This window comes from Anopheles bellator, chromosome X, assembly GCF_943735745.2.
Source record: "Anopheles bellator chromosome X, idAnoBellAS_SP24_06.2, whole genome shotgun sequence".
NCBI lineage: Eukaryota > Metazoa > Arthropoda > Insecta > Diptera > Culicidae > Anopheles > Anopheles bellator.
In genome coordinates, this window is record NC_071287.1 from 5,372,975 (window position 1) to 5,385,192 (window position 12,218).

General features: G+C 44.0%; 1 protein-coding gene across 1 annotated transcript in view; it reads right to left on the reverse strand.

The window, feature by feature from the left end:
- The window catches only part of LOC131213360 (TOX high mobility group box family member 4), a 37,063-nt gene that overhangs the window by 22,777 nt on the left and 2,068 nt on the right, over nt 1-12,218 (reverse strand). Inside the window, exons 2-3 of the mRNA XM_058207388.1 lie at nt 11,242-11,993; nt 79-275 (exon numbers count right to left, since the gene is read on the reverse strand). Coding sequence (XP_058063371.1) covers nt 79-275; nt 11,242-11,334 — 290 coding nt within the window. The 5' untranslated portion in view covers nt 11,335-11,993. The remainder of the gene's footprint in view (nt 1-78; nt 276-11,241; nt 11,994-12,218) is intronic.

Below are 12,218 nucleotides of genomic sequence, written 5' to 3' on the forward strand. Positions count from 1 at the left end.
TGCTGCTGCTGCTGCTGCTGCTGCTGCTGCTGCTGCTGCTGCTGCTGCTGCTGCTGCTGCGCTGGTGTAGGTAATGGTTGCTGCTGTTGATCTTGCAGCAGCCCCATATGATCGCTTGACTGGTGGGTACCGCTATGCATCTGATACTGCTGCTGGGACGGCTGCTGTTGCTGCTGGTGGTGGTGGTTATGCTGCTGATGCTGCTGTTGCAGATGGTTGCTCCCCATCGCTTGGATATCGAACTCCTCGTCGCCGAAAGAAGGTGTGTGAAAAGTCTGCAGGTGAAATCGGTGAAACAGAATGAAAATGGAAATGTAAATACAAATAGAACAACACGGTAATAGATAGCTATCACATAGTTTCAGCAAGTTCACACATATAATTGTACAATTTTCCGACGCTCCGAAAACTAGTTTATTCAAGATGAGTTCAAGCGCAATAAAAAGTCCACATACATAATTCGCTCCGAAAACCTTTGGTCCCACCATATCAAAACCCAATTTGATCACCCCATCAAATCGATCCCTCGAATCGAATATCAATTCCTTCTCCTCTTCTCTTTCTACATTTTTATGACCCTCGAAGGTTTCATTAACAACGGCTTTACAGATTTAAAAACCTAAAGCTGTATTGTCCTGATGGATTGAAATCATTCATCATTGTTGGACTATTTATTAAGAGAAAATCGATTCAATTCGACACACCACGAAGGTTGGCCGCCGAGCCCGCGCTAGTCTTGTTATTTATTTTGATTTATATTTTCCTAATTATCATCACTTTTATAGCATACTAAATGTGAGCACCAATAAACAACATCCGTCAACATCGCACGACCGACCGGCGATACGAATGGAGTGAAACGATTTACAGCTCAACAAGCTTAGCTCGGAGGTGCCGTGCTTTGCATAAGCATAACCCACAATTAATGCGACAGCATCTTAAAATGTAAAAAAGTTGGGGGGCGGGAGGGCGCAATGTTGCTTCGATTGAAACGACGAGCGGCAAGATAACTATGCACAATTATTCGCATAATTGCACTGTCCTCAACACTTTACTACGCTTCGGCTTCGGAAACTATTCGACACATTTGCTCCATGCACTGGGTCATCATATGAACGAAGTAATGGCCATTGTTGGATCGAATATGGGCCATTGGAAGGTGAGTTTAATTTACCTCTTACTAGCTGATTGTAATCACACTTTAAATATGCATTTTTATTTCGACACAACCCGGAATGACCCGTGAGGAAATGAGATAGCTCGAGTCAGCCCCGCGTTGTTATCAATTTACAACGAATAAGTTGTCAAACAGTGTTGCTTGAAAATGTAAGGAAATGTTTTGAGCGATTTTTTCGAGCGAGCGATGGTCTGTATTAATAAAATACCGATATCACTGGTAGGCAATTTTTTGGAGGACATATGAGAGCAGGCTCGCAACCATTACAACCAAACAACAGTGAATGAAACTTGAAGGAGGAGCAGAGCTAATAAGTATTAGGAGTGAGAATTAATTCGTGCGGGTTTACAATAGATGGCGTCACTCACTAAATGTAACAAATTAATATTTAAAGAAATATTTGTTTGATAGCTACGCATCATTACGCATCTAACGCAGTATAGATTGTTTGGTCAAAGTGTAAACAACACCTGTTTTAAGCATTTGAACATGTCAAGTTTTCTTCCGGATAAAGTGTTTTTGCGGGGATTACTTTAATGTGACGAAAACTGTTACCGAAAGTCATCATATTTTTATGGATGTTTATAGTGAACATGCTCTTGCGGAGATAATGTGTAAGATGTTGATTACACGGATAAAAAGAGGTGATTTTTGCTTGCAAGACCAAGAGCGACCTGAGCAGTCAAAAAGGTTGATGATAAAGAATTGATGGCATTGCTCGATCGGAATGCATGTCAGATGCAAAAAGAACTTGAAGAATTGTTGGGAGTTGACCACACGACAGTTTCCCATCACCTGAGTCTCGGGAGAATGATTAGAAAAATTTCTTATATGTTTCACATAAATTGGAAAAAAGTGACATTGAAAGAAGGAAAACCATTTGCAGATTTCTGTTTGCGCGGCTGAAAAGAAAGGGGTTCTTGTACCGAATCGTCACTGGTGATGAAAAGGGGAGTTATTACAAGAATCCTAAATGCAAAAAGCCCTGGTGAACCAGGTCCATCGCAACCAAAGCGAAATATTCACTTTGCAACGGTCATGCTGTGAATATGGTGGGATATGAATGGTGTGGTGCACTATGAGCTTTCAAAACCTCATGAATTTATTGAAGGACAATCCCGTTAGTTCATTAAGGTAGTCATACGTTTTGTTGTTGTAATTAGGTTACGAATGTCGAATACAAAATCGCACGAATGAAGTCACACACCCAATAGATATGGGACTCATCAAAATTAGACAAAAATTGATAGATGATAACATGATAATAAGTGGCACGAGTTCTTCAATCACCAACGAAACCCACCCTCACTCATCAAGCCTCGACACAGTGACAGGGCCCGTCCTCTCGTCCTCTAGGCTTGCCCTGCCTCTGGCTTAGCTTTCGTGCATTGCTTTTTTTTTACCACGCGCATTTTGCCGTTATAAGATAATTGTGTGGTAGGTGGTGGTGTAGCGCCAGAACCTCCAATTTATAAACGCAACAACCTGCGGGAAGGCCGGCGTGCGGGTGTGGTGAGAGTAAGGTTTGCGATTCGTATGTGCAAGGTTATGTGTGGAACATTAGCTCATGCAAGCGAAACAATAGCCCTATTGTGCCACCCCATTAGGTGAGTAGCAAGCAACCGGGTAGCAGCGGGTGCGGTGTAATGGATACAGTGAAAAACAAAAACTGCGGAAATACATGTGCTCGGGCACATCGCACACGCTACAGCATACATATCTGGTACATAAAAACATACTTTTTGTGTGGTGTGGTGGGGTGGGGCTCCAATTGGAAGAAAATGTTACGGAAAATATTGTTTGCATCAATGTTACAATACGCAAAGCTTAGGGCTGGTCGGTTGATGTATGTGTTTTGGGACTTGTTTCCAATTACTTTTCCACCGGCAACTGTGCAATCGAATTTGAAGAGGAGTTTCTGGAGCAAACAGGGGCAAACACTGTTTCATCCGCGTATCTCGTTTGTCTGGCGCAAGCAAAACTAAACGATCCGCGAACCGTGTGTCCTTGTAGCTAATCCAGCATTATTTGAAAGCAGTGACACAGAAGCGCGGTGGCAATGCTTCCTTGCTTATCGGTTGCTTTGGATAATGGGGGGGGGCATCATATTTTGGGAAGCTGTTGGGAAGTCAGAGCGCGGCGGCAGCACAGAACCCATTAGTGATGCGATGAAGCACGCAAACCTTCTCTCGCAGACAGTGTATCCGATTTTATCGGTCGGCAAATAGTCAGTTTTATTTTCCAACTTTATGCACTTTACTGATTGATTATAAAATGCATTCTAACGACATTGCACACGGCGTCGACGCGGTGACGCAAGCCAGCCACCAGCTAGCCAGGCGCTCGTGACGCAGATGTCGTAAATGCGTCGTTTTATAGTACAATCGCAATAATAGTAAACATAAACATTTGCCTAGTGCTGCTGCGCCCGACTGTTGATTTATTTTCTTACGGTCAAGTCGTATTAGCACCTCCCGTCAGACAGTTCGGGGGAAGTAGTGTACTGTAAAGAGCTATCGTTTGGCACTTATCCTGTCGGCGGGGCCGGGGCTCGGTTGTTCTACAGTCTACTGTTTCATGTCTCGGGGTTGGTAATGTTTCTGCCGTCACCTATGGTAACGCATGGTCCATACCCATAGAGAGCATAGCGCCGTAGGATGAAATTGGAAATTCTGAAGCTAGCTCTTCCTGGATAGCTGATTAACGGATTTTACTTTTACCGTTTATCATAGTCTTATGCAAAAAATTGGCCAAACTCTTGATTAGGCACGATAGCCAAAGCCGGATTGCAAGGTCACAAACTGGTGTCTCAAAAATTTCAGCATAACCGAGAAATTGCTCCTGAAACAGAAAAGAAAAGTATCGCGTTTCCGTTTATTTCGCCTCGGCAGTCGGTCGGTAGCGAGAGTAAACTGAGTCGTGCTCGGTGCTCGGATGTTTGAAAACATTAGTCGGTGCGTTGTCGACGTCGCCGCAATGCCGCAAACTCGAATATGATGTGTAACGCGACACTTGAGCATGTAGCAGCGCATTCGACAGTTATTGCCTGACGAAGGTCAGGTCAGGCTGAACACGTCGCGCTGCGCGATCTAGGAGCGCCGTCGTGTGCGTTCTTAAGCATGCAGCGCGCGGGCGCACACATATGCTAGCTATTACTTTTATGCTTTGCTGGGTTATGTTTTGGACATGTCTTGGACAGAAAAGGGGAAACGTTCCTCGTGAGGTACGAGAGATTTCCCGTACCTAGAGCGCTGTCAGTCTTGGGAGATTTGTTTCATATATCGGGCCCATTAGGCGATTCTATGTTCGTCGTGGTATCGATCACCACGAGGCAGAAGTTAGGGAAATTCAGTGCTTTGTGATGAACCCGTTTCCAAGGACATTTCCACTGTCCTCCCAGCCCGATTACAAACTGCCAATCCACAGCATACAGAACGAACTCATATGTGCCTGCCAAAGGATCCAACAAGGGAGCGATGTTTACTTTAGTCACTGTGTTTAAACATCGAGTTCGAGCTGGAAGGTTCTCCTTTTTGTAAAACTATTTTAAATCCTTCGTCGCCGATCTTCGACGAGCATCTTCATTGAGAGACTCTGGCAGTGTTAACGAAATGTTAACCACGCCTTTTGTTGAAGGTTTTTTCTACTCAACAACACTTTCTACAAACCGAATTGGAGCTCAGCTTGGAGTGATTTTGAATTTCGAACCGGACCGGGAGAACTCTTCATTAGTGACGTTCCACCTAGATGATACGTACAACAACGTAAGTAATGGCATGGTGCTGCAGTGACCAGGTGGTGCTCGATTCACTACTGTCGTACAAGAACTAGTGCGAGTTTGGGTACTGCTAACACGTGACTGATTTCGCAATCCTTTGAAACCATTCGAAAAGCTCACTGTCATCGTTCACTCCAGGCGGATTTTATAGTGGCGATTCCCATTTTTGGTCGTTTCCAGCCTACCACCGCTGCAGGAGGTCGTAGAAACTGATCGCTTTGGAGGGAACCTTTGGGTTTCTCAAGAAATTGAAATTTGTTCTTTGTACTAACACATTTTTAGGGACTGACTAGGGCCTGAACCTTGCAGTCGGGGCTGGAAATACTGCGTGCTCATTACTTGGTTACGCATTGTACGAGTGTTCTGGTCTCTTCGGGCGTCCTTCAACTGGTTTTTTGGTCACGCACCAGGTCCATCTACGATACAGCACAGTGGTTATGCTCGATTTGGTTCGCTATTTGAAGCACATTGATCCGCTTTTGTAAGTGTGCTCATGAAGTGCTACAAAGAGAGACCCCATCCTCTGGGGCACAGTTACGACGTTAGCGAGAAAGAAGACTGCGTCATATCTCTGACCCGATTAGAATTTCGATCGAATCGATTTCGGTGCTCTCTGTGAGCCGTACAAATATTTCTTAAGCAAGACCCTAACGAGGCGCTACACTTATGGGCTATGGGAAGGAGGAGCAAAAAAAGGAACCTCACTTGGGGGGCACGTCCGTAATCGGGCAGTGCAAATGCGCGTCCGCGTTCGGTAGACATGATTTTTTAGGGCCGGCTCATAACGGGTAACGGGTGTGCAGAGAATTTTCTAAGGAAGACGAGCGCGTCACCAGCCATGGCAATGACTAAGGAAGAGGAGGCAAATACAATAGTGATCGATTCAGGATTCGGGGCTATTGAAGAAACTCGTCGTAACCGTAGCCGTAACGACAACCTTATACTCTAGGTGTTGGGTTCTAGGCTTACGCTGGATTGTCATTGTAAACTGCCCGGATATGTACAAGATGAGCAGTACAACTATTATTAGTATCTTGTACTAATCTGAAAAAATGCATTGTTGATGGACAAGGATGGGATACTTATGTTTCAATTTTCAGCAGAGCAAAACAAAGCAGTTTCTTGCAGTTACCACTCTCTATCAATGGCAACCCCGAAATACTAGGGTTCTGGAACATCCTTTAACGCCTCGTTTCATTTGTTTGAGCCCCAGGGAGGGCCAGTGTCAAGGGAGAGAGCGAGAAAGAAGAACTGCGAAGTTTTCGACCGTCATTCATGCGACAAGAAAAATGGGACGCCAAACTGATCAAGAACTGTCAGCTCGGGTCGTCATGACCATGAACAGCTAGAGTTCTAGAAAGAATCTACCCGTTCCATCGTTTTGCCATCGTTTACAGTCGTTATTTGCCTTAGCCGCGTGGAATGGAATATAATGCGTTCAGAATACAACCTGTTTAGAAAATAAACTAGCGGATCGTCGTCGCATGTCGGAAATCCACCAAAGGCAACCGATGAAATATGGCTTTTTTACGGGTAAGTCGGACGGAGCAGGTTGTGAAACGAAACCCGGAGTTACTACTAATTTTATTACACTGATTCTAGGAATCGGCTCGGAAATGTGGTCGACCCCTTCCCCCTTCCTCTTCCTGCTCTCACATGGTTTGGTTACGAGACGTTCCGATTTGGATAAATTGCGACACAGAACCGCAAATCGATAAAAGAAAACCAGTTCTGGGGACACTTATGAACCTCATGTTTTAAAATGGCAAAATCGTTAAATTCAACTGCAGCCTGTGCTCGTCCTTAGGGGCACTTTCTGTATCAGTCGTAAAACTCGCTAAACGTTAAAGTCAACAGTGGCCAACCGGTAGCTGCGAAGGGTATTGAGAATAATTATAGCAAATACCAGAACTATCAAGTGCGATGTTGATCTTAAGTACAATTTACAAACAGCAGCACCGCAGTCTATAGGAGGGCAGTCACGGATGGTGCCCGTCGAGGGAAGCCCCGTAAGCTCACTTCATCTCGCCCTCCGAAGGGTTGTCGCCAAAGTAAAAGGTTGCCAACAGCCAAACCGGACGCTGAAACAGACGCTATCGAGATACCCAAGGTTTGATTGCTTATGCGAATGGCGAAACGGTCATCAGGACATGCTTCCCGTGCACGCTTCCCAAGCAACACTCTAAAATGCTGCACAGCGAGTAGAAGATGTGCCTGATGACCAATTCAAATCCATTTTAGCTGATGATGATTTGTTACAAATATTCTCATTTTACCATTGCACCCGAGATCTACAAAGATTTAAAGTCCAGAGAGCCTCAAAACAAAAGCTTCCGCTTCCGCACATAAAACACACAAAGGCTTTGGTCAAATTTTACTAGCCTGTCGTTACAGCAGAGAAACACTTCATTATAATGGAACCGTGACAACTGAATCGATTCCGTGGAAAAAGGCCTCAATCCGTCCGGATTGCCCCCCTAGCTTCAACAAACCAGGAAATACTCGGCAACTGCGATAAACGGAAATTGAAAGCATGTACAAGGGAGCGGACCTCCGGGATGCAGCTGCAGAGGAAAACAGGATGGGAATGGGGAATTCGAAGCAAGTTGGTAGTTGTTTCTGAATAAAATCCTTTAAGATTCGCCACTGAGAAGCACTCCAGGATACCGTTTCGCTTATATAGCTATTTATCTTCGCGGACTTCTATCGACCCTTCCCACCCCACCAATCTATGCGCACAAGGACAGAACCATTAACGTTATCAACTGCTGCGTCCTCTCTGTATGCTTGGTGTAATTTCGAAGAAGAGGAGCAAACGAAGAGACGACATGTTTACTTGGTGGGTACATAGTTCCATCATTTTAAAAATTTAGATGCGGTGTACTAATAAATCATTGCTTTCCCCACCCGCATTCGTCATATCCTTGAAAAGATGATTGAGTTTCGCAGAAGCACTTACCATCGATTTCAAGGCCGCATGTGATAGCATAACCACAGGAAAAATTTATGTGTGAGCATGATGTTTGCTAGTTTCGGGATGGCAACCAAACATAGCATGGGAAAGGTAGATGGCAAGCTCCGTAATCCTTTCGCTTCCACCAAGGTATTGCCTAGTCTGCGCCCTTTGCAACAACGTGCTGGACAGGAAGTGACGGGAACAAGTCCAAACCAGATCCTGGCGTATGCCTGGAATAGGCTGCCGGAGCATAGTCTCAGTGTGCAGATAAACGACAACCAAAAAGCCAAAGATTACCACCAACAACGACGTAACGGTGGAGATTCGCGCAAGGATGCTGACACCATACAGGTCATTTTACAGTCTACGGAAACTATTTCGCTCACATCTCGTGTCTCACAACAGAATCTTTATGATCCCAGTAGTCCCACTGACATACGCATTTAAGACGTGGACTTTGTTGTTCAGAACTGATAGATTTCCCTTTAGCCGCGTCCTAGGAGGAGACACTCAGATTGATTTCAGAGCGTAGAGCGTGTGCAACGTATACGCGACGTCAGACTTCGGTGGGGTGGTTACGTCATAAGAATAGCGGACAACGAGCCACAACCCGCAAGCATGCCAAGCTATCTCAGCCGTGTATTCTAGTGTAGGGGGCGTACTAAGCTCCGTTCGAGAACAGCCGGGATAACGAATTGGTGGACGAAGGTGCTTGACCGGCGGAGTGGCGAAGGGTCAGTCTCTATTGCAGACCAGGACCCACTCCTCTGCGGTTGCAGCGGTCGGATAAGTAAGTAAGTAGTAACTGACAAATCTAGTTAGAGATAAACTGCGGATAAACATAGATAAGGTCAGGACATCCCTGTTCTTTCCCTGTTCCCTGTTCAAACATGCTCACCAATACTGTACAGGCTTTTTTTTCCTACCGCTAGTACTTATTATCCTTCTGAAGGGCTATACAATGGGTTCGAAAGAAAACTCTCTCATTTGATGGAAACCATATCAAGTTATGATTTGTTAAATGTGATATCAAGTTATGTTTTGTTTGGGTAAAAGCTGTATATTATTAGCTACACGTTTCTATTTCCAATCCGGGAAATATTTTGACAAACCGTTAATTTTCCATAGTATCCATCATAAACAGCAAATGGCGTGTTTCATCTGTTTGACAAACAAAGGCCATCTGATAATATTTTTTCGCAACACGTACACGTTACGTACATTGATGATATATTTTAAATCATCCATTTGAGTTAAAAACAACCTATTGAAGAACCAGTCAAAAAAGATCATTCATCACAGATTGCTTTAAGACGCATTTCTCTTTGTTACATTTGATAACATTTTTTTACGACAAGTTTCAAAACGAAAAGAATATTGGCACATAAAAAGTTCTTACCCGTAACATTTGTTTGGCGGCTATGGCACCAACAAAAATGCAAGATTTCAGGTTGAGTCGAGAAAGATTTGAGATTGAATTAAGAATGATTATCGTATTTATTTGGCTCTTCAGCAAAAAAGGGTAAGATACTCCAGGATCTCGGAACATCTACTACAGCCCCCTACCTCTCTCGCTCGTTCTCTCACTCTCACTCTCTCTTCCTCTCTCTTTTCCCCCACCATACTCTCTCTCTCTTTCCCAGATTATCTCTCGCTCGTCTCTCTCTCCCTCTCCCTATCAGGAGAGAACAGCGCATAGCCTCCGTATACTAGCTACCCACTAACAACGCTGGAGACGAAACCGTAAAACTTGTTAAAAGTAAAATATGCTAATGGTGCGCGTTGCTAATGCCGATATCGAGTGATTTGAATAGAACAGCCATCTCTCGAAGCTCGAATCAACTACGGTGCGTCGACCTACATACAATTGGGTATGCAAAACAACGGCCTTCTGTATAACATCCATAAAAACATCAATGTTCAAACACATTTAAACGGCCCAGGTTCGCTCGTTTCAGATTGAACAAAAACCTGTACACCTTTCAGTTGCTATTTATTTCGATTCGGATACTATACCAAGAGCTTGGGTAAAGGGTACAAGAAAACGAAAAAGCAGCAAGATGGTAGTTAAAATAACATTGAACGGAAAATCAAAAAGAGAACATAAGGTTACCATTAAACCAATAACGATGAACCGAAAAATGCTCTAAATTAGATATGTCCTTGGCAAGAGCGTTATCTTTCGAATTGAGCATAACGCTTGAGCGTTTCATTCTTCATCCTGCCCATTTACCCGGTTCCAACAATGGGTGTAGTTTTATATATTTTAAATGCTTTCACAATTTGGAGCTAGCGGGAGGATTCAGATTTCAGACAACCATTAATATCTCAACATAAACCTCCAATTTCCCGCCATCTCTGTAGCATCCCGCATCACCTTTTCAATCTTCTTCATCTTCCTATTGATTGTTGCCCAATAATTTTCGAATGGACGGAGTTTAAGGCAATTTGGTGGGTTGATATTACCAGTAAAAGTACCACAGAACTACATCCCTGCTATAGTGGCAGCTTTCCAAATCAGGCCAAAACTTTACCGGCCTTTTGTGTGACTTAATAAATGATAGAACTCGCTTTTTGAGGCACTCTTCCTTGTATAGAGTTGAGTTCATCGTCGTGTTTGTGATGAAAACCTTGATTTCTGTCCACAGGTGCAAATTCCTTTTCATATCATTAATTTTTGTGCAAATTTATTGGCGAATACAAATTTGATCTTGGAGGGGACATCTCCCCGTGCCGTGGCGAGATAAAATTTTGGTCCAGGAAGCTGTCCTACATCAATTTTCACGTATGTTTCGTCGTCCATAAGCAAGCATCCTTTGTACCTCGTCATAACCTTTTCGTACAACTAGAAGCGCGTGTTTTAGGGACTAGGTTTTGCTTAAGTGTCCTTTTTGGATGCTTTCATGCAAGGAAAAACAGTAGCTTTTTCGCAGACAGATTCTCTAGACAGTACTTCTGCTGGTACCATATTTTTTTGCAATATCCCGAACCTGAAGTCCAGGATTTGCCTCGATTGATCTTAAAACCTTCCAGTTCAGCTGCCGATTGTATGTTCCACTACGACGTCTACTCTGAATCTTTCAATCTACGGTATTGGGTTCTCAGAAACGGTAAAGCACAGCATATATAGTTGATTTTGCAAATTTTTGTGTTTTTGAGAGTTTTTAAAGTAGACCTTGTGTTCTCGATGTGAGTGTGCAGTATTATTTTTCTTCTTTCGAGTTCAATTAAGCATAACTTTCCATAAAAACTCCACGTACTAAGATGAAACTTTCAGCACTGAAAGTCGAATGTTGTTGTTTAAAAAATGTTTAACCAAAGTATACCAACCTTATAAACGAACTGGTCGAACATATTGATATCGAACTCGCTATCGGGTGCACCTCCTTCGCCCACCGCCGTCGTATTGTAACTGGTTTCCATAATAACTCACTTAATGCGAAGATTGTGTGAGGGGAGAAAACTGATTGGATCTGCGCGCGGCGCACACTCACCGATGTGCCGATGCTGGAAGTCTCACAAAGCACCAAACACACAACAATAGATACGCGTTCTCTATTGTGATGCTTTGTCAATGTACCTTTTGTATATTCTGTATGTGCACAGCAGCTTCTCGCGCGCCCTTCCGCGTTATATCGTTGTTAGCCGCTTGCGTGATACATTTTCGTTTCGCTAGAACACTGGTCGCCCAAAATCCAACGTTGAAACGATTTGTGTAAGTAATCCCCCGCTTCGGCTAACCGATGGCGCACCGATTTGCTTATCCTGTGCGATTTTTGCTGTTCCTCTGTGTTCGCGCGCGAAGGCTTTTCACACGCGTTGCTTAACACTATTTTCTGTACACTTCCCTAGGGCTCCTAGTAGATCACCCGTCTACGGTCTTTATTTGTCTTTACTTGTTGGAGAACTCATCGGCCAATGTTGGCTACATGAGTCCGTCGGTGCACGGTGCACTGATTAGGCCGGGTTTTGGCGCCGTCAGAGTTCGAACCCTGGCAGCCACTTTTGTGGAGTGCTTTCAACAACTTTCAATCGGTTGCTGCTGCTGCTGCTGCTGCTGCTGCTGCTGATACGGTTCTCTGCTACGAAATAAAAAGAAAACACACTTTGTCAGCTTATCTGTTGTTGGTCCTGTGTACACTCAAGCAGAAGTAGAAGTAAAAGTTTTTTTTTATGATTGCTGTTGTTTCTTTGCTGCGCTCGCTGCTGTTGCTGTTGCTGTTGCTGCTGCTGGTTGGCTTCATGTAATTAGCCCATTTTTCATTCACGCACACATACACAAACGCACGCGCACTGTTTCGCGGTAC